The following is a 26,173-nucleotide window of genomic DNA, read 5'->3' as shown; positions in this document are numbered from 1 at the left end:
TCAGAACTTTTTTAGCTAAAGCTCTGGCTCCGATGTGGCTACCGCACGATCCTTCATGAACTTCTCTGAGGATGTAGTCCGTCTCTTCTGGTCCTACGCACCGCAATAACGGCTGGAGGTAAGAATTTCTAAAGAGGACTCCTTCATGAAGTTCGTACCGAAGTGCTCGGCACGTGATCTTCCGAGCTTCTCTCTTATCCTCGGGCAATTGTCCTTGATCCAGATACTGCAAGATCGGCGTCATCCAGTTCGGCGAGCTGGATACTGAATGTACCTCGGCTTCATCAATGCTTCGATGCATTAATTCTTCCGCCTTTGAGCTCGGATCTGAGGCCAACTTACTTAAGGTATCTGCTCGGCTATTTTCCGCTCTGGGAATGCGGATTATCCGAAAATAGGAGAAACTTCGGCTGATGCTTTGCGCTTTGTCTAAATATTTCCTCATCCTCTCATCACGGGCTTCACTTGTACCCAACATGTGATTTACTATGACTTGTGAATCACAATGGACTTTGAGAGATTTGACGAGCAGACTTTGCGCTAACTGGAGTCCGGCCAGGAGGGCTTCGTACTCGGCTTCATTATTAGTAGTGGGGAATAGGAACCGAAGTGAGTAGGTTACCTCGTGTCCGTCGGGAGCGACAAGTAAAATACCAGCTCCACTTCCCATCTTGTTTGAAGCTCCATCTACGAATCCGCTCCAGCAGTCCGGCGGCTCTACTTCGGATTCCAAGGGCTGTGCTAGTTCGGCATTGGCAGAATTTTTCTGTTCGGCAATATTTAACCGATGAGTGATTACCTCGGGGGGCACTCCGGTCATGTCCAACGGAGACCATGCAAAGACATCTTTGTACTCCTTGAGGAGCTGAATGGTCTTTTCCCGGAGTAGAGGCGTTCCTGCGAAGCCGATCTTGACCGTTCTGGATGGATCATCTTCGTATAACTGAACGGTCATTGAGTTCGGCTCTGAAGTGACTTCGGTCATCTCGCTTGCCTTTGACTCCGGTTGCTGTGATTGCTATGCTTGATGGTGCCGAACTGATTGTTCGGCACTTTTAAGCGCAATCTGCAGACATTCTTTTGCTCTCTTTTGATCACCTCGGATGACCGCTATCCCACCTTTAGTGGGGATCTTGATGGTGAGGTGATAAGTAGAGCAAACGGCCCGAACTGTGTTGAGCCAGTCTCTCCCCAGGATGATGTTGTACGGGGACCGAGCTTTCACCACAAAGAACTCGATCATCGTATTGGAGCTTGTAGGCGCTTTTCCCACCGTGATCGGAAGGCTGATAATACCTTCAGGGCGGGTGTCCTCCTGGGCGAAACTTTTCAGAGGAAGTGGAGCCGGACTGAGCCGAGCTGGATCCACTTCCATTTTATCGAAACATTCTTTAAAAAGAATGCTGACTGACGCTCCTGTATCCACAAATACTCTGTGGATCAGTTTGTTTGCCACTCCGGCTTGAATGACAATAGCGTCTTGGTGAGGAGAGATGGTTGGGACGGGATCGGCATCTGAAAATGTAATCACTTCGTCTTTCTTCAGCCTTTTATGTGTTGGCTCCTCTTGATTGGAACCTCTGCGTTCTGCTTTTAGGGACGACTTAGTCTTCCCGGCAGGGAGAGCATCAATAGTCTGGATTACTCCATCATATTGCGGCTCGTCGTCGTCTTCGGGATCCTCATGCCTTTTCGGATCCTGAGGATTGCAGTTCGCACCTCTCTGCCTTTTGTTCTTTTTCGGCTGCTTGCTTTGGTATTTTTTTAACGTTCCTGTTTTCACAAGAACATCAATACCTGCAGCCAAATTTCGGCACTCCTCAGTATCGTGACCGTGGGCTTGATGGAAGGAGCAATATTGATCCTGAGGTCGCCGCGCGGCTGATTTCGTCATCCGCTTTGGTTTTTCGAACATATCGGAATGTAGTTCGAAAATTTCCGCTCTTGACTTGCTTAATGGTACGAACTGAGCGGGCGGCTTCTCAGGATTGAGACGTGGCCCCAATCTGCCTTGTACCGGTGCCCTTTGAATTCTTTCAAAAGGAGTTCGGCGAGGAAGCACCTGGCCGCTTTGATCGGGCTTCTTTTTCTCTTCTCGGGATGAGCTGTCTAAAGACCGTTTTCGACGGTCTGCCTCATCCGCACGGGAAAACTGGTCCGCAATGTCCCACATTTCTTGAGCTGTTTGCGGACCGCACTCCACGAGCTTTCTGTAGAGAGCTCCGGGCAGGATTCCATTTTGGAATGCCGAAATGACAAGTAGATCGTTGAGATCATCTACTTGTAGGCATTCCTTGTGGAATCTTGTCATGAAGTCGCTGATCTTTTCGTCGCGACCTTGACGTATAGAAAGCAGCTGAGCCGAAGTGATCCGGGCTTCCGCTTTCTGAAAGAACCTCCTGTGGAAAGCATCCATTAGATCTCGGTAAGATCTAATGCTGCCTTGGGGGAGGCTATCGAACCACCTTCTCGCGTTCCCGATAAGAAGCTCGGGGAACAGCTTGCACATATGGACCTCATTGAGACCCTGGTTCGCCATATTATACTGATAGCGTCCCAAGAAGTCATGAGGATCCACTAGCCCGTCATAAGTCATTGACGGTGTCCGGTAGTTCCGCGGCAAAGGAGTTCGGGTGATATCGTCCGAGAACGGAGTCTTTAATGCTCCGTACATGGCGAACCCGATATTTCTTCGGTACGGAGGAGATGGAGTTCTCCTGTGGTTCCGGTACCGAGGAGGAACAGGAACATGTCGGGGTTGAGGATTCTTTCTCCTGGAAGACACGTCACTACTGCGGTAGTGACTTTCATGTCTAGATGAGGAGGGAGAATCCGCCGTTGTCTTCTCCGGCTGTTGGCTCTTCTGCAGGAAGGTTAAGAACTCCTCCTGCTTTTCGGCCAAGAACAGCTTGACAGCTTCATTTAAATCGGGCTGCTGGGAAGACTCGGTGCGATGACTCCTGGAGTGGCTTGTTCCTTCTTCGTGAGAACCGGAGGTAGATGTCTCCCGAGGCCGTTTTTCAGACCTGCGAGCTGGACTAGCTTCCTCACGGTTATCACGAACGGTATTATGGGTGTTATGTGATCTGGTATGCATTTTTTTTTTTTTTTTTGGGTGGAAAAAGGGGTCAAAAATTCGCTTTATCACAAATTTGGTTCTCTGTTTCCCACAGACGGCGCCAGTGATGGTTTGGCGAATTTTTGATGGTGATGAATGCAGGAAAATGCAGATCACGACACAGAGATTTACGTGGTTCGATTTACTGAGGTAAATCTACGTCCACGGGAAGAAAAGAGGGCAGAGTTGTATTGCTTGATCTGTTTTCTACAGCTTACAATACAGACTTCTATTTGATATTTTCTCTCTAGAGAGCTTCTTTTGAACTTAACCCTTTTCTATCTGATCTAAGTTCTATTTATACATTGAACCAAGATCGTGGCATGCAGCACCATTTACTAGGCAGTGGATGTCGTGGAGATCGTGGCGATCTTGCATGGGTCCACTATCCTGCATGAGTTAATGACTGCTTGACACCACTAAATAGATCGTGGGTGTAGTGGAGGTGGAAATCCTGCATGAGTCCACTATCTCCTAGTTCGGTCGAATACTGAGACCGAACTGCTGAATTATTGCTGAGCAGCTTTTGCCGATCTGAGAGTAGAGCTTGATGCCGACCTGAGAGCAGAGTTTGATTGGTTGGCTTTTACCGAGCTGTAGGCTGGGGCCGAACTCTTTGGTTGTGCCGAACTGAACTCTTTAGTCATGCCGGACTGATACTCTTTAGTCATGCCGAACTGATACTCTTTCTTGGGCTTTAGGCTGATGGGCTTTACTGCTGTTGGGCTTGTTTAGTACGTACTCCATCAACACACGCCCTCGAGTGGCCCTCCCTCACCGTCGAGTGGCTGCCCGACCGCGACGAGCCTCCGGGGAAGGACTGTAAAATTATATGATAACTTGGTAACCAAAAGAGTAGTGACAGTATCATTTTTCATAGGGTGGTGTGTTTGCTAGCTTGTATGCGAACTTGGTAAAGATGCCAAGATCCCTATCACCACCAACTTGATCAACTGGAATTACTTAAAAGGGTCCGATTCAAAACGCAGACTTTTGATTGAGCAAAGTGGGATTATTAAAATGTATACAGGAATAAAACTATCATTTTATCAACTCAGAGTATCATTCTATCTGGCAAAACTATCATTATATCAACTTAGAGTATCATTCTATCAAACCAAAACTATCATTTTATTAACTCAGAGTATCATTCTATCTAACCAAAACTATCATTTCATCAACTCAGAGTATCATTCTATCAGACAAAACTATCATTTTATCAACTCAGAGTATTATTCTATCTAACCAAAACTATCATTTTATCGACTCATAGTATCATTCTACTAACCAAAATTATTATTTTATCAACTCAGAGTATCATTCTATCCGGCAAAACTATCATTTTATCAACTCAGAGTATCATTCTATCCGACAAAACTATCATTTTAGCATCACTAAAATGAAGAACATGTAGACAACTATGTATTGGATAGCTAATCAGATATACAAAAAATGTTTTTTTATGTTTAACTACTAGGCAAGATTACAGATAAAAAAGACACTAAAACCTCTTTCAAAATTTTTTTTACTGAACAAATAAAAAAGATCTCACCCATTTGAATAAAATCATCATCAAATTAATAAACTTCAGTTCTTATTATTTCTTCGGTTCTTATTCTGTAAACTTCAGTAACTTTAGAAGTCAGAGAAAAATAATGCACAGCGAGTGGGTGCTTCACCAAAGGACCCAATTCCAGCTCTTCAAACTTTTTGATGCCCTCACTCTCACATATTGCCACTTCCAAATCATACAACGTAGTAATTTTTCTAGCCGCTAAAAAGCAGTGCATGAATGCATTGATCTATAAAAAAATAACAAACAAGCATCAAATTATGAACTCTAAGCTGAAATAAAGAAGCAGGTATAAATTGATAATGTTGCAGCAAACAAAACCAAATAATTTAGTGTAATTCACAATTTATATTTCTCATAATCAAATAAATAAAAAAAGTAGCAAAGCAACAGAAGTGTCGAGTACTCTATCAACCTTAATAAATTTCAGTTGCAAATCAGTAGCACACCAAAAACAGAAAGAAAAACTATTGAAAGATCAACGGTTTGTGATTCCAATAAAAGTATAATTTGCTTACCTTCTCTTCTGTAACCATGAATTCAACATTTCTCGGCCGGCCTTCTTCCGGGGTGCGATTCTGTTCCAGATCCGGCGTCGTCGGCCGCTTCAGAAGCTTCATCAACCAGAATTCTTCCCTCAACACCATCAAATCTGGGAACACAATCGATGAGAAGAGAAATATGGAAACAAAATCGCTGAGAAAGATGAGAGAATCGAACCGAGAGAGAATGAAAGAATGAAGCGAAATTCAGAAATTAAATTAGAGAAATGACATATTTACCTCTGCGCCTTTTTTTATGAAGTAAATCTAAATTTGAATCCCAGCCACAAGATTAGAAAATATGTGTGGTCCAGATTTAGTTATAGGGTTATCGTACAAATTGGGGGTTATCATATGATCACAACTCTATATATATATATATATATATATATAGTATATGGGTCGTTTTCTACGGAGTTTATCACCTTAATCCCAAATTGAGACTGAATATATTCGGTTTCCAATTTTTTTGCTCAACCCTAACGGAGGGTCTATATATTTTGGAAAGAAAATTATGGACAGCAGAAAAAAACTGCTTTTAGAGGTGTTATTGTCATTTAATGGTGTGGCCCAAACAGCTGGTATTCTTATTTCTTCCCTTATTTAATACTCCAATCATGCTTTCAAGAAAACTATGAATCAAACTTAACAAATTTATTATCTATAAATTAACATACAAATCGTGCAAATGTGGCGAGGTAAAAAATAAAAAAAAGATAATGTACACTTAAATCATTTAAATAGAGATGCTGTCAACTAAAGATCTTGAGTGATGAATGTATATTTTATGGAAATCCATTCTTAATTCATGCCTAAAAAACAAAACCTGCAATTTATTTTAAGTAAAGAATTTAATATTAAAAGAATTGTGTTTTTGAATCTAGCGGTGTGGTGTGGTGTGGTGTGGTGTGGGGTTTCTCTTTCTTCAAACAAGAGTCTCCTTTGCTTTTCTCTCTCTACCTCAAATAAGAAAAGCGAAAGGGACGAACACAAATCTCTCTCTAGCTTAAGCTCTTGCTTCACTTCCAGTGTAAGTAACTACTCTCTCACTCCCTCGTGGTTTGCTTTTTTGCATTAAAGGTTTCAAGCTTGCATATGTTTGCGCTACTGTTCTGATTAATGTCAGGATTTAAAACTTCATTGCTGGCTTCAGATGCTGCTGCGTTAGAGTTCTATTTATATGTATTCCTTTATTTCTGTTTTTTTTGTTGATTTTTGGTAGCTGTTTCAGCATTTTGCTCTGTTTTTGGAAGCTAGATCTGATCTTGAAGGAAGGTGTGAATGATGCTTTTACATTTTCTTATGATTGAATAAGCATTAATTTTGTTACTTGTGATTAGCTTATAAATTGACATTCGGTCATGCCTTTTCAACCATTCAATTCTTATTTGAATTTATGTTTTACAGATGTGTGGCTTCTGATTATAGCGTTCCTGGATTTACGCAATCACAATCGTGCGATTTCTGACCTTGCAATGGTGGTATAATAGATGGATTGTTTGCGAGAAATTATTTGTTAGCTGAATGATGAAATTGGGTTCGTGGTGATCGAAACTTAAAAACAGATTCTGGTAACTTTTCCTTTGTTTGTTCCATTTTTAGTGTTTGTAACATTAGGCACAGAGTTTAAAGTTTTACATCTGCAAAATGTGGCTGTTGCACTACTTGCAGCTTTCTACTGTATGTATTGTGCCTTCAGCAAAGTATAGGTGAAGATGGAAGCAGTGAAAGATGCCAACATTCCAGTGGATTACATTGAGTTCCATATTTTTCCTAGCCAAAACAGGTTATACTTCATAGAAACCTTGTACTTTATTGTTTGCGATTATTTGGGTGCTGTGTTGTATTGTCTGATGTGCTGTATGGTTCCGTAGACTGCTATGTTGATTCTAAAAGCTCATAATCATTTATTAATATTTCTGAATTTTTTAAACACACCCTGATTAATGAAGAGTTTTTCCGGATACAGTTTGCTTCTTCAGACTCACTAAAATAGTTATGTTTTCAAATCATTGGTTATAATATTATGTTAGGTACTTTTATTTAGTTTTGGAAAAAGTTATCATTTTTGAGTAGTTACGAATGTGTGAGTCAAAAGAGGGTGTCGAAATTAGGACTCTTATTTCTACTGTTGGGTGATGTTTGAGTCTGTTGCCAGGGTATCTTAGTTATTGGTGTTTTAATTGGTTGTTTGTTGCTTTTTAAAGATATGAGGCATGTGTATGCTATGCTAACAAGAAAGAGAAAGTCAAATCTGGACTCTTGGAGCATCTATTGCTGCATTCAGTTGACATCAAAGCTTTGCATTCAAAAGGATCTGATGACAAGTATAAACTTTCCACACCAGAAAATTTGCACGGCAATGAATGGTTTACTAAATCCACATTGATAAGGTTTAGCAGATATTCTTCTTTTGACTATTTTCTTACAAATAAGCAACAGTTCTTGTATCCTCTTTACATGCAAACTTTATTTTCATGAAATAGGTTCCTACGTATAATTGGGTCAGAAGACATATTAGAAGTCACTAATTCCTTGAAAGATGAGATATCTCAGCTGGAGGAGGCTCGCAGTTTCCATCTTTCTTTATATGCAAAGGTAAAACTAGTTATTTCCACCGAAGTTGATATCTGTTCTCCAGTGCTAAATCTGATATTTTAATTCTTTCCACAGGGTAAAGAATATCAGTTCCAAAGTGGGCTATCTGGTAAGTGTCCTCATACCTTGATTTGAGGGCAATGTGCTTTAAGGATGTCTATTTGTAATTCACAACTGTCTTTAATAAGCAACATTTTTCTGGTTTTATTTGAATACTCAACACAAAAAGGTCTTATGCATGTATATTCTAGGAATAACCTCTTGCCTAACAAAAAGAAAACCCAGCTGAGAGCAGTCTCTATTGTTAGGGAATAGAAGCTTGCCGTCATTTATATCCAAATACAAAGTTAAGTTTCCCTTATTTTCCTCTGTCAGATGACAACTGCACGGATGACGCAGGATCTACAGCAGAAGTGAGTTGATCTTACGCCTTTTCAAGTTTGTTGCTTTGTTCAATCTAGATTGAAGATCTTTGTCGGTGTTATATTAACTGCCTATTCTGGTAATGGCTTGTGTGCAGGCTGACAACTCAAGTGCTTCCAAGTATGTCTGTTACTTGTCTGCTGCTACTTAAAGTTCCAATTACCATATCTGTACTCTGACAATTGGTGGCCTGCAGGAATGAATTGTTGCGGGCCATGGACTTGAGGCTTAATGCCCTGCGAGATGAGTTGACAACTGCTTTTGACCAAGCTGCTGGTTCTCGATACTCTGTGGAGGAGATGACTGATGTAGAAAAGTTTTCTCGACATCTTGGATCAACAGATTTGAGGTACTCTTGGCTGTTATGAGCTGGGCTGATTGTTTTCCTTGTCAAAGTTTTAACTTCTCTGCATTGCAGAAACTGTGGATCTATTTATAATGCCTATCATGTATTCATTGCAGTGATTCATTAGGAAAATATTTAGAACTGAGACATGGAGCTCAGGCTGTTGAAATTTCAGAAAATGATGGGTTAAAACCGAGAGAAAGGAGCAATCATCCAATTAAATCTCCTTGTTCAGAGCTTCCAGTAATATATGGCGTCTCACCTGCCAAAGCGGCACAGGTAGAGAGGCAAAGCTCAACAGGAAGTGATGAATCTTCTTTTTCAAGTGAGGAAGAGCAACCGTCCACGGAAAGAAGTCGGACTCTTATAAGATCTGCTTCACCTAGGAGGTCAGCATCTCCAATGCGGAGGGTACAAATTGGACGATCTGGATCTCGAAGGTCTACTGCAATAACTATTAAAAGTCTGAACTATTTTCCTTCCCGGGATAGAATGTTACCTAAAGACTCTGCAGATGATAGTGATGAAGATTGCTTGGAGCAAGGGCTCAGAAAACCAGAGAATAATGCGAAGAGAATGAGTGTACAAGATGCGATAAATCTTTTTGAAAGAAAACAGAAGGATCAAACATTGGATAGTCAGAAGGCTAGCTCCTTGTTGAGTGCATCAATTGGAGTGAACAAGTCTGTATTGAGAAGATGGAGCAGTGGAATGGGCGAAGATTCTTCACAATGTCCTCAAGATGATGTTACTGAGGATTCTGCTACTGAGATTCTAAATAATGTAGAAAGCAAGGAAGTAATATATAGTTCCCAAAAGTCCAAAGCAGAGCAGGTAGTTGCTTCAGAAGACTTCCCTTTTGAGCATTGTGAATCAGATGCAAAGTTGAATTCACCTGAAAAAGAAACATGCACTCCTATGGTTATGCAAGAGGATACTTGTCCGACTGAATCAACTGACATTAATGAAAAAATAGTCACCTCAGCAGAGTGGAGCCGTCAAAAGGAAGCAGAACTAAATGAACTGCTGATGAAGATGATGGAAACCAAACCTGTGAAAACTCGTACTGCTGTGCCAGCTGGTAGCAAAAGACAAAGCTTGCCGTCTGAGAAGAGAGGTGGATTTTATGATCACTACAAGGAGAAGAGGGATGAGAAACTTCGGGGAGAAGCTACAAAAAAAAGAGAAGGAAAAGACAAACACCTTAAAGGGATGCAACAAAATATTGATACAAAAAAATCACAACTGAGCCCAGCAAATGGTGATATTGGTAGAAAACATAATGTGAAGAAGCTCCAGAAACCACAAATTATTGCATCTCCACCAGTAAATCCCAAGGTAGAAAACCCTAGAGCTGGGGCTGTTAAGAAAGTATCTACAAAAGCTTCTTCATTGCCTGCCACTCGTAAATCATGGCCATCGATTCCATCTCCCGCAGCTAGAGGGCAATCCCCTGGAACTAGAGGGCCATCTCCTGCTAAAACCCAGAGTCTGCAATCAGCTTCTGGTGCTGTGCCAACTCGTAGAAGGCCACAGCAAACAGTGCCGGCTTCTCAGGTTAGCTCAAAAGTAGAGACATCTCGAATACAAGCAAAATCTGTAACGCCGAATCAAAATGACTGCAAGAAGACCCTGAAACCTGCCATTGAACAAAAGCAATCTGTGACTAAGTCTAAGAAAACTGTCAAAAGCAACGTTCAAACTGCCACAGAAGAAAATCTTGTTTCCTCTGCGAAACCTAATTTATATAACAAGGTGACAAAGAAGAACAGTGTAGTTCCATTGGAATCAAAGCCTTTTCTTCGTAAAGGCTCTAAAAATACCTCCAGTGTTAATCCAACTGTGAAGAAAAAAGCATCTCCTCCAGAACCATTGAGGAAGGCTGGGTATCTGATGCTGGCCGATGACAAACCAACAGTTTCTAAGTCATCTGATTTAGCTGGTCAGCATGAAGAAAGGGAAAACGAAGACTTTAAAGTTCACACTTGCACAGAATCTGGGACCAGCACAAAGAGTCCCCCACAATGTAACGTCAAGGAAGATTTAGGTGAGGTTAACCCTACCACTGGTGATAGCACCGCCAGAGTAGAAGAGCCTAAATTGAAAGCTGATGCTGAGGCTGAGGCTGAGGCTGAGGCTGAAGAAGAATTGACCATCTCACCAACAGCTTGGGTGGAAATAGAGGAGCAAGATCACTCCATGAACTCTGTTGAATACAGTAACCAAAAAGGGGTTTCACCAGCTTATAAGGCGCCTATTGAAGCGTCAAGTCCTCGAATTCGTCATTCCCTATCACAGATGCTTCTTGAGGAGAGCAGTGAACCTGATTCCAGTGAATGGGGGATTGCTGAAAATCCTCCAGCAATGGTCTACCACAAAGATGCACCCAAAGGGTTAAAGAGGCTGTTAAAATTTGCCCGCAAGAGTAAAACTGATGCGAACTCAACAGGTTGGTCTAGCCCATCTGTCTTTTCTGAAGGAGAGGACGATTCTGATGATTCCAGATTCACAAGCAAGAGAAGTGCTGAAAATCTGTTGAGGATAGCAACCCATCATTCAAAGAACAATGGGCACCAGAAGAACTTCTCTGATTATGAACAACATGGTAATGGTGTTAAAGCTTAAATTCTTGTTGTGAAGTCTTTGAGAATAGAACATAACCTGCCACTCCTTCATATTTTAAAGCAATATGCTATAACTACACATTCATGATTTGTTGCTGAAGTAGTTTATCCTATGTGATAAATATGGCCTCATGATGAAACATTTTGTGTTTCAGCTCAAGCAAGAATTAGGAAGCTTGATGCCCAGAGTTTATCTCAGCAGTTTCAGGAGGGAAATGTTTCTGCTTCTGGGACTGTAACGAAAGGTAAATTAGATTTTGCCTTTTCCATTCTGCTTCCGTACGCCGTATGATTTCAATATTGTGTAATAAATTTGTATACATTTTCTTTCAGCAACAAGGTCATTCTTCTCTCTTTCAGCATTTAAAGGCAGCAAATAGGACATGAAAACTGTAATCCCGATTCTACGGGTAGCTTGCAACTTGGAGGTAGGACAGGACTGTTATAACTTATGTTTTTGCACAATACAATTTCATGATCCGGACAAAGTAGACCACCTTCAGATTCGTTTCGATGGTTGAATTGATTATAGCATGTAAAAGAAAACAAGATTAGAATTTAGAAGTCTTAGCTATGTCTCTTGGACACAAATCGCACAACATTTGTATTTCATCTCTTTTGGATGATCATTGTGTTGTATTTGTGTCTATGCAGCTTGGCATTTGGTTGTATCAAATCTTGTGTAATCATTCAAATTTTAGTTTCTATCAGTCCAATATTTCCTGGTGTAAATGTTATATTCGAGGCATTTCCATTATGATGCTAAATTTAAATAATTATGATGCTAAATTTAAATAATTATGATGCCCTTGTTTACTCAATAAAGTATGGATTATTTTCTGTTCACATTTCCATTTCAATGCCACTTGCTCATTTTCATTTTTAAGATGTTCCAGTGACCTATTTTCGAATTTTTTCTTTTTTTTTGACATTTCACACATTTCTTAAAATGGAGATATCTTGTAAGCTTTGTCTATAAAAATTAGACCAGTTCTAAAAAATGAAAAATTTTAAACACTACAAATAATATAGACCTCTCAATCCACTAACAATACTTTAATCACATTTTTTCTCACTCTCGTACTTACTAAATTATGTATTAAAATCTGTGCTATATACAACTTTATCTATTTTTATGGTTGAGTTAATATTTACTTTATTCTTTTTTCACTTAAATTATGAAATAATAAAATTTCGTGTAAAACTTCACTTTAAATCATAAAGTAACATTATATAAAAATTCGTGTAGAAAAAGAAAGTTTTGCTTTAAGACGCGGGACAATGTGCGTATGATTTATGAGGTTGCTATTCTAAGCGACAAATATTTTTCATAAAATTGTTTAATTTAACGATTAGTTGGGCTTAATGCTAGTGTTCTTTCAACTTTCATTATTTTATGTAAGTTTTGCCCTTTTCGTCACTAACATAATGTTTTGTAGGGTTAGTGACGAATCAAGAAATCTAACCTTGAGGAGTCGGATACAGTATATAAAATAAAGTAGAATATGTTAAATAAGAGTGAATAGTTTTTAGATTTTTCAACTATGGATTGGTATCAAATTAGGTACCAAAACTTTAAAAGTATCACTAGAAGTGTTTCAAATTTGATTAAATATTATTTAAAGTACTTTTTCACTTTTTAGATATATTTTTTTGGCAAAATTAAACTCAAACTTCTAAAGGATATTTTAGTCTATTTGTGATAAGAGTGAAAGAAGATTTGACATATAGTGCACATTTTAATCCAACTTTTTGCCATATTTCTATTTCTCTCTTCTTCCCAATTTCTTCCTCCTCTCTTCTTCTCCACATATTTTGGAGTGATAAATAGCACTCCTTCCGTCCTACAAAAATATTAACATTTGGAACAGCACGAGAATTAATACACAATCCGTAAAGTAATAGGGAGACAGAAAGAAAAAAATAATTATAATATTGTTAGCGAAGAATGAGGTCAGAAGTTACCAAAAATAGAATAAAATATTTTTATGTGACATCCCAAAATGAAAAATATCATTATTTTATGAGACAGAGCACTCAGGTCTATATATAAAAAATGTTAGCACTCAGGTCTATATATAAAAAATGTTAGGACATTTTTACCGAACCGGTGGTTACAGACATTTTTACCGAACCGACGGTTAAAACTGAAACTGTAACCGCCGGTTACGGTTCTGAATCGAAACCGTGAGAATTTATCCGAACTGAAACCGTTATTTTTGAACCGTGGTTCGGTTCAGGTTCAAAAATTTTCGAACCGAAACCGTGCCGGAACCGCCGGTTCCGAGAGGTTCCAAACTGGAACCGCTAAAACCCACTGGAAAACCGTGAAACCAAGCCGGAACCGCAAAAAATCAGCAGTTCGGAACCGTGAAAAATCGTAAAATACCGTCGAAAAACCGTCGGTTTTGTAACTGGAACCGTAACCGCGAAACACCCTCGCAGTTCGGTTCCAATTCGGCAATTTCCAAAACCGGAACAGGCGGTTTCGAACCGTAACCGCCGGTTCTGGAACCGTGGGCACCTCTTATCAGTCTGTGAGTTGAATATGGATGCTAGAAGCGGTAGGAAAATGTGAACAATAGGAAAAATCGACAAAATGTCACGCAAACATGGACAGCAGTCTCTACTCAACCTGATCATTCTGCGGGTAATATTTATCAATGTATGACATAATTCTATTTTGATAAATCAAATTGACAGGAAATACACACCATATCTATCATTAATGACTACATACGACTCACAAGTGCAATTGATTGTGAGCTTACAGATGTTCACTGACTCAGGTTCGGTTCAGACCAGCCGTCAGTACACGATTCTGAAAAGGTTGAGACTAAACTGGCATCTCAAAAACAAAGCTCAGTTTGGACCAAGGTTCCGGTTTGATTTTTTAGCATCTCTAGTACCAGTCAGTACACGATTCTGAAAAGCTGGAGCCAAACCGGAACCTCAAGGAACAAAGTTCAGTTTGGACCACGGTTCCAGTTCCATATTTTAGCACCTCTAGTACCAGACTTAACGGTCGGTACACGATTCGGACAAGTTAGAATCAAACCGGAACCTCAAAGAACCAAGTTCAGTTTGGACCACAGTTCCGGTTCCAGTTGATTTCAAGATCAGATGCATTTACAGAAGTTGCCGTTAAACTCATGTAGAAAGATAAACAAGACCAACTAGTGGTCAAACAACTCTGCAACTCTGCTTCTTAAGGTAACGCACATAAGGAAACATGATCTCTGCATGAGATCCATAGTATCGAGAAAATATTGCAACAATCCTAGTTGTGTAGTCGGACGAAATTTCTTGGCCCATGGAAAACTGAATGGATGCTAGTTTAATCAGCTCGTTTCCTATGGCGATATGCCTTTCACCATAGAGCTTCTCCAGGATCTGTTTGTTTAAACTCAGAGTTAACAAACAAGAAAATTCCACATCAACCAGGTATATTCATTTAAACATAAGACATATTCCGCAATTTGTTTTTTTTTCTTTTGGAATCTGTCAATGCAGCTTACAAGACATTTTTACGTTTATTTCATAGGCAGATTACTATAGACCTCAATCAATAAATGTTTCCATAGAGTGGTTACTTCTATAACCGAAAATCGTCATTTATAATTTAAGTACTACCTCCATACCAAGTTAATTGACGCATTTCTTTTGGGCATGAGAATTGAGAAATTGGTGTTCAGTGAGTTGAGAGAGGAGAGATAAAGTATATAGGTGAAGAGAATAAAGTATGAGATATTAAAATGGTTAACTTTTGCCAAAAGAGGAAATGTGTCACTTACCTTGGGACGGAGGGAGTAGGTTTTTTAATTTTCTTCTTGAAGTTCTAAATAATTTGACAAGCAGGGTAAACTGGAGCGGTATATAACCATCCACCACACTGGAAGGCTGTATCTTCTCACAAGAAATAGAGTGACATTTATTTAGATCAGGTGGAAGGGGGGAGGGAGAGGAATCAAGAAAAGGAAACTAGGAGAGAGTAAAGGAATAATCCTAAATTTTCCATTCTTTTAGATTCAGAACCACAAAAGGAATTGCGTGGAGGGGTGGGGTTGGACTTTGGAGGTGAGGGCGGCGGAGGAGGAGGCCATTGTGTGATGAAGTTGCAGAGGGTGGTGGGGTGGGGTGTAGGTGGAAAGAGGGATATAGGGAAGCAGAAAAATTCAAGTGGGGTGGGGAATGACATAACGATGGTGACTGTGAAAGAAAATGGGGAAATATAATTATTGAAAACGCCATACAAACACAGAAACACACAGTAAAGGGTCATGGGTGGTTATTCTATTTTTTTTCCCTGATTCCCCTCGACCAAAAGCCCCTAAAGTTGCTTAGAGACAGATCCCCATCCATGCGGTACATAATAGTATAATCTTTATAAGCAGGAATATGGGCACTAAGGTATAAAATTCAGATAGGTAATCCTCAAATCTAGAGGTCCCTAGAGTCAGGTACAAGTGATATAAAAATAGATAGTTGTTCTAGCTTTAAAATCATACTCAAATGAAAGCTCACCTTAACTGAGGCTCGACAATGGTCCATTCCAGCTTGTAGATTTCCAATCAAACAAAATGCCTGTGCAATGTCATCTTCCACCTGGAACATCAAGTTGGTAAAAGATAATCCAACAGAATTCCTACCTCAAAAGTCTGGTACAGCAGATGGATCATGGATGGACTAAGTGAAAGATAGGATACAAAAAAGTATAAAAGTATATAATGCAATTACATAGATATCAAAATCTAAAGCAAAACCTAAACCTACCTCAGCAAGTCTTCTGTTGAAAGGATGTAATTTTGCTCGTAATATATCAACATATCTCAAAGCATCCATAAGAAGATTAGTTGTGCGAGCACCAGAAGTCACTGCATCCTTCATCCTGACCAATAAAATGGATGATCAAATTCATAACTAAAAATAACAGTTATGGACACGTGAAAAAATGCTACCAGATAATACAAGCAAGCTCAAGAACACTTTATTCCTAGGCACCAGAATCTTGACATAAAAAAATTGAAGAAGAGCAGCTATAGTGAAATATAAGGTTTAAAAATACCTTTGGATATGGACCTCAGCTTTGCTTATTGATTTCTTTGTCACTTGTAAATCACAAAAAGTTGCACAACCCAAGCAAGATCCTGGCTCAAGCCAGTGGTAATCTGTTTGCTCATACATGTAATGAGCTAACTTGCTGAAGCTATCGTCACTTGTCACATTGTCCTTCAATACCATATAATGAAAGGATCAACATAAGAGATAGTACAAGTTAGCTTACATTTTTTGATCATCTTTGATGATGCCATAATAGCTTGTCATGTGAGTGAAAGGCAATATGGTCTATTTTGATGCTTATTGATAGTAAAAAGATCTAAGATGATAGTCTGAAAAGCAATTTTTCATACTATAATTTGACATAACTTGCAGCAACTAAAACTGTGATGATTGTTTACAAATTACAATGTATGAACTCTAAATCGTGTTATGCTTAAGGTCCATAAAAGAGTGATAATCAAGTGCTCCATATTAATATAAATGGCAGAGTCTGGTAAAACTTTATTATAGGTTTGCTGATGATATTTTTGATTATGAAAACATTCAGGTTGAAAAGACAAAGCATAACACCTGCAAACAGCTAAGCCTTTCACAATGTCCGATCTTTTCCTTTTCATATTTAATAACACTACTATCCAGCACGACTCCATCACAATTTGGCTTGATACACCGATAACCACCATGGAAAAGATCAGACAGATTCACTTGTGTACAACCGCTGCACTTACAAATAAACGAGTATCTATCTTTCAGAAACATACGACGCTCGCCGCAATCCCACTGCCCAACCTGCCATCAATAGACAATTCATAAAAAATATTCATATCACATTCATTATGCTTGCATATAGAATGAGTAAACCAATCATATGTTCTAGGTATGTTGTAGCTTCCTATAAAATGCTCACTGTAACAACTTTCTCTTAATGCCGCTGCAATTAACAGTACTGTACATTCAAACATGAACAGGGTTTAAACACGAGCAGGGTTTTGAATAAAATAGTTTATAGCACGTTATGCTTGCATATAGAATGAGTAAACCAATCATATGTTCTAGGTTTGCTGTAGCTTCCTATAGATTGATCACTGTAACAACTTTCTCTTAATGCCGCCGCAATTAACAATTCCATACATTTAAACATGAACAGGGTTTTGAATAAAATACTTCATTTTTAATTAAGTTTTCTAGCAATATGGAAGATATTATTACCTGAGGGCCATACGAGAGTTCCATTTCTGATCCTGCAGTGACATTTTCTGTTGCTCGCATGAACAAGGTACGTGAAAGGAAATATGCATGAATATTTGGCTCACATGAATGGTTAAATAAACTTCCGCCTGAATATACAGCTTGAGCCACCTCAATCTATAAAACAACATCAGAAAGGTTCAGTAAATCAAAAAATTTAAGCATTCTATTCAAATCAAATAGCTAGTTGACATGCAAACAAAAAAGATGTTGATTACAAATTTAAAATAAAAGCAAGCTTTTTATCCCATAGGAATATTCAATGTTGTCACCAATAGATACAAAAACTCAAGTAATCGTGTAAGGCCCAATGAAGGAATTTACAAAAGGCAATACCAGATCATAATATAATACTCCCTCTATCCCATTAAAAATGAAACGTTTCCTAAAATAGAAATAACATTATCTCTACTTTTTCCTCTCTCTTACTTTTCTCTCTCTTCTTTAACTCACAAAACAACACTACATAAAATGCCATGTCGAAAAGCAAACGTTTCATATTTATTGGGGCGGAGGGAGTATAATATAAGCCGCAAGTTTATTTGACATCCAAAGTGGGCTTTCAAAGGTGATAGCTCTCTAGTCTGTTATCAAGTCCAGTAGTGCAACTACGACAGATCTTATGCCTTTATTCAATGTTAGACCTAAAACTGTCCATATATCCTGCAAAGGGATGTTAATGTTTGTAGTCTCAATAGGACAACTTATGGCCTTAAACAAAGTCTGAAGGCGTGGCTTCATAAGTTCTTCATGAAACTATTGATTTTAAGCAATTCAAATCTGATCATTCCGTTTTTGCGACATCAAGCATAAGGAATTGTCATTCTTATTGTAAATGTCGATGATATATTTATATCTAGAAGTGATGTTCATGGAATTGAGGAGACTAAGGAATACTTGATATTTTTATATCTAGAAGTGATGTTCATGGAATTGAAGAGACTAAGGAATACTTGCAGTAACATTTTGTTAAGGATTTAGGGCGCCCTAAGTATTTCTTAATAATTGGAATTGCACAAGGAAATTTTGGAGATTTTCTACCTTAGCAAAAGTATGATACAAATGCACTAAAAGAAATTGGACTACTTGAAGCTTAGCTTGTTGATATCCTCTGGAGATTGACCCCAGTGTTGTGCTTGAGATGAGAGTGGAGATTTCTTGAAGGATAAAGCTAAGTATAGACGTCTAGTTTGAAAACTTATCTATTTGAAGGTAACAAGGCATGGCATTTCCATTGTTGTTGTTTTAGTCAGTCGTTTTTTGGATCATCTTAAGTCACATGGATGTTGCTATTTGAATACTTCAATATGTCAAGGCATCTCATAGAAATGAATTGTTATTTAAGAAGAATGGCCATCTAAACGTTGAAGGATATCCTGATGTTGATCGTCTGTTGAGGTTGAGTATAGAGCTATGGCTCATACTGCTAATGGTTGGAGGTAAGAATCTACATGGGGAATTGGGGTTCAATTTCAAGTTTCAATGAACCTTTACCTATGCATTGTGATAACCAAGTTGTTATCTACATTGCATATAATTCGTTTTTTCATAAGGACTAACATATTGAGGTTAATTGTCATTTAGTTCAAGAGTGTGTTTTGAATGAGATGATTACTACTCACCTTCAATTCGTCATCCACAAATTCGTTGGCAGCGAAATGTTTCTCGAACTTTGTATCAAATGGATGTGGTCAATATATATGCCCCAACTTGAGGGGAAGTGGTTATTGAATAAGTATCCCAAATCAGTTTCGTCCGGCTCAAATCTTTGTAATATACTCCCTCTGTCGCAGGGAATATGAACCACCCTTTAGCAGGACGGCATGGGATTCTATGCACTCTTATTTCAAGGAGTAGAGAGAGAAAAGATTGTTGAGTGTTTTAAAGTAGGAAAGATGGATAAAGTAATAGAGAGGAAATATGGTTGAATGTTTTAAAATAGGAGAAAGGATTAAATTAAGAGAGCGAAGATAGTTGAATATTTTGATTATTTTCTAAATAAGGGTCATCTTTATTGGAACGGATAAAAAAGGAAAGTAAGTCATATAGGTGCTTCGTACAGTGATAATAATCAACTACTACTTTTCTCTAATATGTGTCTATAAATATATTTTATTGTTATGTACTGCTCATCCCTAGTAATGCTTCCTGACAAAGTACTGAAATTCATGAATATTGTTTCTCAACATACGAATTTACTTCCCAACAAGACACATACCCTACAGCTATCTCCAGCTTCTGACCTCAAATTACACACTTCAATGACGTTTCTGCTGTCATGCTTTCCTCACATCTCAAAGTAAAGAGAAGACAATTGACTAGAAACATGATATCATACAATCAATTTGTTTTCATAGTACATTTTCAGTAATGCTGTTACCAACATATGCTTTTGTGCCCTCCAGACAATCTTATTTAGTTAGCAGAAAACAAAAGTCAGACTCCACTAAACATAAAAGCTTAAAGGTTATTCATATCCAACCAACCTATGGAATAAAGTAAAGAACGAACCGTCAACAGCTCTTTCCAATCCTCAATAATATGGCAAGAAATCTCAATATAAATATCCATGGGACACTTCAGGCTGTATAGTTTATAAGAAACGAAATACTTCTCCTTAGCAAGTATTACCTGTTCTATAGAACCTGTTAGATCATAATTTAGAGGTTGCTTTACATCTGAATATTTCATTCGGACAACTGCCATTGAATTGATCCGGATTTTGGAGAGAAGCATAATAATCTGCATTGTAAATGAATGAAATAAACAAACCAAGAAAATTTAGACAGTACATGTAGGGAAAAGATACTCCAACAGGTAATCAGTGGAGCTTTTTTATCACTATCAGCACCACGATCTACCTCTGAAGTTATCGTTGAGTTTAAAGGAAGTTTTGCGGCATAAAACCGCTGAAGACAGCACAGAAGAATTATAGAGTAAACATGAAACTCCAGTTTGGTGTCAGATGAAAGCTGTCCATAATTCTGACAAAGATCCTAGGCATAAAAAGAGTTGTCAGATTAACTGCAACGAGTCAGCTAATAGAGATGAAAAAAACAAAAAATACCAGAATCTTATGAACATTATGATCAAGACCTCCATAAGCCTGCTCTTCTATGTGCTTAACAATTATCCGCCCAGCTAGAACCACATCAGAAGGCAAAACTGCAGGCAAATGCATGCCTTGACATTCATGCCTATGTTCAGCAAAATGTTTGACGTCTGGACTACTAAAGCTAGGTGAGGTCACATTTCTTATATGTTGTTCAAGGTCATCAGATAAGTCCAGTTTAAATCCATATTCGGCCTTATACTTCAGAAAATCCTCTCCTCCAGCCTGAACTTGGCATTTCAAAGAGCAGTACAATGGAATTGAACAAGAGACACATGGTACTGTATCTGCTTGTAGTTCATTAAAGCAGAAAGCACAATGAGTTTCCCGACAATGCTTCAATATAATCTGCAGCAACACCATGTGAGAATCTTAAAAAATGCAAATACCAAGCAGTTTCTTTGTCATCTTGAGAATTTTAAAAAATGCAAGTACTATTGTGAACTTCGGTCTATAGACACATATTTAGCACTCAACAATCATTTCAATCTATTTTGGAATTCATTAGTTCTATAAAGTGAAACTATAATAGGACACCACTATTATTCCTAAGAAAAATTCCTGATAGGATGAAGAAGCCAAGAAGATAAAAGAATATCATATAGCTTGCCAAGAAAACCACATTTAATTAATACTACCTCCGTCCCACATTAAGTGTCACATTAGTGTGGGCGCGGATTTTAAGAAATGTAAAGAAAAGTGGGTTGAATAAGTTAGTGGGACTATAGGTCCCACTTATATATATTAGTTTTATAATAAAATGTGAGTAGAATTGGTTGGTGGAATGTGGGGTCTACTTACCATTAATTGTAAAAGTGAAATGTGACTCTTATTGTGGGACGGACCGAAATGGCAAAATGTGGCACTTAATGTGGGACGGAGGTAGTAGTAAAACAGTTTTGAATGCCTAAATTTCATACCACACCATGAGGATCTTCCTTATAAATTAAAGAAGCCATAGGAATGTTGGTCAATGAAATCATCGCCCTTCCTTTATTTGGTGTCGAGGCACATTGGAGTTCTACTTGAAGTGGTCCATCTGTCATATATGACCTACGTATAAGGAATCATGAAAGTAAATGGGCTTGTCTCCAAATAGCATACTATGGAGGAAGCAATGGGCAAATGAGATGGCACATGAAAGAGAAAAGGTGTGATGTAAGACCAAAGAGGAACAAAAAGATATTACAGATCCGATCAGTTAACCTTCTAGAGTTCTAGTTTAGAAAAAAGTATTCATATGGGGGTTTTAGTAAAGCACGAGGGTTAAAGTAGTTCTCCTGTCATCATTAGTAGAATGTTTTCTGCAAATTGTAGTCAGGTTGTCTCAATACTTTATAGCGCTTATTGCTATTATCAGTGACTTCTTTGGGAAATAACAAATATGTTAAACAAACAATGTCAAGTCCATTATGCAACAGCATCACAGTAAACAAGCAAACCAGCAAACTATATCTAGAGTTTATCTGTGTGAAATGCAAATATTGCAGGATCAGTTTGTTCTGAAACTGGCATTACAAATCGACCAATTAAACTGATACTCCCTCCATCCGGCAATAGGAGTCTCGTTTTTCCATTTTGGTCCGTCCATCAATAGGAGTCTCACTTTTACAATAAACGGTAGTATGTCCCATATTCCACTAACTCATTCCACATTTTATTTAAAACTAACTCTTCCTCCGTTCCTTAAAAATAGGACTTTGGGGACAACACAGGTTATAATGCATAATTTGTAAATTAGGAGAGAGATAGAAAAAGGAAAAATGATTGGAGTATTGTTAGTGGATAATGTCATACGAGAGAAAAGCTTGACAAAAATGGAAGTGAACTAATTTTGTAGGAGGATCAAAATGGAAAAAATAAGACTATTCTTTGGGAACAGAGGGAGGTGAGGTCTATATTCCACTAACTTTTTTCCACGCACTTTTCTTAACATTTCTTCAAACTCGTGTCCCGTGTCACATAATACCGGGACACTCCACTCCTTTGGTTGGGCACGAGTTTTATGCACAATTGATAAAGTAAGAGAAAGGGTAGTGAAAGTAGCAGTAGTGAAGAGTGGGGTAGTGTACTGCGGTCCAAAATTAGAAATTTTATACTTTCCAGGGACGAAATAAAAAGGAAATAATTCATACATTTTCAAGAACGGGGGGGAGTATAATATAAAAAGTGAAATTCATTTTTGCCAATTAATACACCCTTCGTTCCTTCATAGTTGAGTCGTTTTTCCATTTCAGAAATTTCTAGATGATAATAATTAACTCACTTTTCCTTTCCTACTTCATTCTCTCTCTTATTTTATTCTCTTTACTTTTCTCTGTCTCTTACTTTATCTACTTTATTACCTACCCACTTAGCACACTAAACATTCATTTTTTAAACTCCTTGCCAAAATAAGTGCTTCAACTATGAATGAACGAACGAATAGATTAATATAGAATTGAGTACAAGATTCAAACTAATAATTATTACTCCCTCCATTCCCATTTAAGATTACACACTTTCCTTTCTCAAATAAGAGGCCACATTTCTATTTTTAGAAACTTTATCACTCCAATTAATACACTCATCCACTTTTTCTCTTTACAATTAAATATTCAACACTCTTTCCCTCTCCTTTTAATACTTACCGCCACCTTTTCTCTCTCCAATTAAACACATTTACCAATAACTCCTAAAATCCTGTGCCGACTAAGAAATGTGTCATCTTAGCCAAGACGGAGGGAGTATTATTATTATTATTATTATTATTATTATTATTATTATTATTATTATTATTATTATTATTATTATTATAGTCATAATAATGATTAATTGACACACTGCAGGCGGAATGCCACTAAAAATTGGTTTTCTCCCTTTCCTATGAAGTTGTCGTCACCAGCTTGATTATCAAGATAAAATGGTTTTTGTTAAAAGGAATTCTTATATTGGTTGCAAAAAGGAGAAAGAAGCCTAGTTAGAAGTGCACAGTGCGGAACTAGTACAAGATGATTAGTTACAAAAAGAACAGCCTAAATTGCGAGGGATCACAAACCTGCACTGCAATCATGTTGTTTCTCTTTGGCACTACTTCTCAGCCTGGATTGGCCCACTAACTGATTTAACTCATTTTCAATCTGTCTTTTTACACTCAATGATGTCTCTATCTCCATGGAAACGCCGAAATCATTGATAGCATCTTCATAGTTTCCCAATGAAGAATTGGCCTTAGCTCTCCTAAACCATGTCTACAAGTTCAACAATCTAGTTAATCTGTTAATGTATGAAATGACAAATTCAGATAGCAGAAAGGATAGACGCAGTCCCTTGTTACATTATTTCAGCAGCACTTACTGATGTTGTGCAAGGACAAAAACAGAAATATAAATATGATGTATCCGAAGCGAGTATCATTACCTATTAAATAATGAACTTTCAAGCAAGATAATCAGAATGTGACGGTTAGAAAATCATTGACATGACTATATTTTCTATTAAGAATTCAGATTGAATTATAAGATCAGTGAACTACCACAAAAAAAAACTATGAATTCACCTTTGCATACACAGGAGACAGAATGAGGGCGCGGTTGCAGTCCTGCAGACTTTCCATAAATAGTCCCAATTTCTGAAGATAAATAAAAAAGAAACTATGATATAAAATCAACATGTTAACCATTCTAACCGGCTAGCACTGAAGGTCTCTTTTGTTACCCCAAATATTCAATAGGACGAGAAACCATCCCAGTGATACAAGAGTGCTAAACAGTAACATACATGGCTTGAAAATGCTCATCACTTTAAAACTCACATGTAATGAGGAAGCACGATTGAGGTACAGTGTTGCAACCAGATTTTTCTCATTATCTTCAGCATCCATAGGGGCACTGCGCAACGCCTGTTTAATCCACATACAGTTAGAAGACAATGATTTAGCTTAATCTTTTTAAGCATAAAAGAGGTGTAAAATGAGCACCCTACGCATTAATACCTGACCGGAACACAAATCATTATGAATTAAACTTATAATAACAGTGCAATCAAGTAGAACTGCAATTCTCAAAACGCAGACAGAGATCAATAGAATTGCAACTTCATTTCAAGTTCAACCTGAGAGTAGAAGTGCAACGCGTTGGAATAGTCCCCATTGGTAAAGCATTGATTGCCTTTTGCCTTGGCTTCCAGCGCAGCTTCCTTAATTTTTCCACACAGCGCCACTCGTGGGTCCGTCAAATCCCTAACCAACTGCATCTCAACCGAAATTGATAAACTAAACCATAATATACTTTGATTTGCGAACAGTGTATGTATGAGAGGCGTGCAGTACCTGGTGAAAGGGGGGCAAATTTGTGAAGAACTCGAGCAGAGAAGAGCAAGTAGAATCGAGATCGGCGGCAGTGCTGTGTGAGATTTTGTGCTTAAGGGTTTCTGGGATCACTGATTTCAGCTTCTCCATGCTTTGAGAAAGAATGGCATTAGTAATCTAACTCCGCGTCATTTGATTTTTATCCAATGTGTATGTGTGTTAAAACTTAAAATGGGGTACCACAAATTTTTGAAGAAAATCCAACTACAACTCCTACTATTTTAATACTATTAAAATATGCAAATTTAAATACGCAAACAATTATTATCACATTAAAATTAAATACTAACTGTTTCAAATTTATCCGTACTTGATTTACAATGATATTAGGGCATCAACTATAAAGCGCACATTCCAACCGTCTCGCCATTTTTTTTGTCCACAACCTCAGTTTATTTGTCCACGCCCACAAAAAAAGTGTCCGTAGCTATAGTGGATACTTTTTTAGCCACTTTTCATTTTATTTCATTTTTCATTTATTTTAATTTAATTATAATTAAAATTATCGGACTATACGTAATTAGAAAAAAACAGCTATAGTTAAATAAATTAAAATTAAACACTAAATTTTCGTCGTATTAAAGTAATGAAAAAATTATACAACAAAAATTTAATCAATAGAAAATCATAATGTTCTTCACGCTGCGCCACCTCCCTTACGTGCCCAAACTTCTTCAATCAAATCGGCCTGGAGTGTGGTATGTGCTGTGCTCCTGCGCATATCAGTGAAACGTTAGAGCAAATATTCATTACTACGTGGTAAACCCATTTGTATCGGCACGGAGGTAACACCGTGACTTGTATTTGCGCCAACTTCCGGTGCCCAGCGCTCTGCAGCAAATCCTTCATCTTCTATTATCATATTGTGCAATATGATACATGTTAACATAATATTCGCGACATCATCTTCGTGCCAAACTCGTGTCGGGCACCGTATAATGACTCATCGCTCTTGGAGCACACCAAAAGCTCGCTCAACATCCTTCCTAGCAGCCTCTTGTTTTCGCGCAAAATATTGTTTTTGTGGTCCAACCGGTTGGCGAATTGTCTTGACGAATACGGGCAACCGAGGATATATCCCATCTGCCAAATAGTATCCCCTACGGTACTGCGTTCCGTTGGCTACGAAGCTGATTTCTGGACCCTTCCCCCGGCACTCATCATTGAAGAGAGGCGATAA

The 26,173-nt window shown here is 38.1% G+C and overlaps 2 protein-coding genes across 5 annotated transcripts; one reads left to right on the top strand and one right to left on the bottom strand.

Annotated features, from left to right (window-relative positions):
- The first annotated feature begins 6,120 nt into the window (after positions 1-6,120).
- LOC121741565 lies at positions 6,121-11,961 on the top strand. 2 transcript variants are annotated; one of them, XM_042134399.1, is made up of 13 exons: positions 6,153-6,263; positions 6,465-6,508; positions 6,641-6,804; positions 6,905-7,019; positions 7,441-7,626; positions 7,720-7,831; positions 7,907-7,940; positions 8,207-8,244; positions 8,352-8,374; positions 8,451-8,603; positions 8,717-11,205; positions 11,380-11,469; positions 11,558-11,961. In XM_042134399.1, exons 4-13 carry the CDS (start codon positions 6,949-6,951, stop codon positions 11,602-11,604), a joined length of 3,243 nt encoding a protein of 1,080 aa, XP_041990333.1. In that variant the 5' UTR covers positions 6,153-6,263; positions 6,465-6,508; positions 6,641-6,804; positions 6,905-6,948; the 3' UTR covers positions 11,605-11,961. The 2 variants fall into 2 exon arrangements, with proteins under 2 accessions (XP_041990332.1, XP_041990333.1); XM_042134398.1 differs by lacking the exon at positions 6,465-6,508 and having other exon boundaries at positions 6,121-6,263.
- Positions 11,962-12,818: 857 nt separating this feature from the next.
- LOC121741766 (SET and MYND domain-containing protein 4-like) lies at positions 12,819-25,135 on the bottom strand. Of its 3 annotated transcripts, none has more exons than XM_042134653.1 (15): positions 24,955-25,135; positions 24,738-24,872; positions 24,439-24,525; positions 24,184-24,255; positions 23,683-23,875; positions 21,566-21,684; positions 20,601-20,993; positions 20,395-20,529; positions 20,165-20,275; positions 17,495-17,650; positions 16,856-17,074; positions 16,290-16,453; positions 15,998-16,112; positions 15,749-15,829; positions 12,819-13,068 (listed from the first exon to the last, which is right to left on the bottom strand). In XM_042134653.1, the coding sequence occupies exons 1-15, from the start codon at positions 25,081-25,083 to the stop codon at positions 12,988-12,990; spliced, it is 2,190 nt and encodes a 729-aa protein (XP_041990587.1). In that variant the 5' UTR covers positions 25,084-25,135; the 3' UTR covers positions 12,819-12,987. The 3 variants fall into 3 exon arrangements, with proteins under 3 accessions (XP_041990587.1, XP_041990586.1, XP_041990588.1); XM_042134652.1 differs by lacking the exon at positions 12,819-13,068 and adding an exon at positions 13,825-14,617; XM_042134654.1 differs by lacking the exon at positions 12,819-13,068 and adding an exon at positions 13,825-14,617 and having other exon boundaries at positions 23,683-23,864; positions 24,955-25,095.
- Positions 25,136-26,173: the final 1,038 nt, after the last annotated feature.

The sequence above is a fragment of the Salvia splendens genome, chromosome 7 (genome assembly GCF_004379255.2).
Source record: "Salvia splendens isolate huo1 chromosome 7, SspV2, whole genome shotgun sequence".
Taxonomy (NCBI): domain Eukaryota; kingdom Viridiplantae; phylum Streptophyta; class Magnoliopsida; order Lamiales; family Lamiaceae; genus Salvia; species Salvia splendens.
The sequence above is the reverse complement of the archived record's forward strand: the minus strand, read 5'-3'. Positions and strand labels throughout refer to the sequence as shown.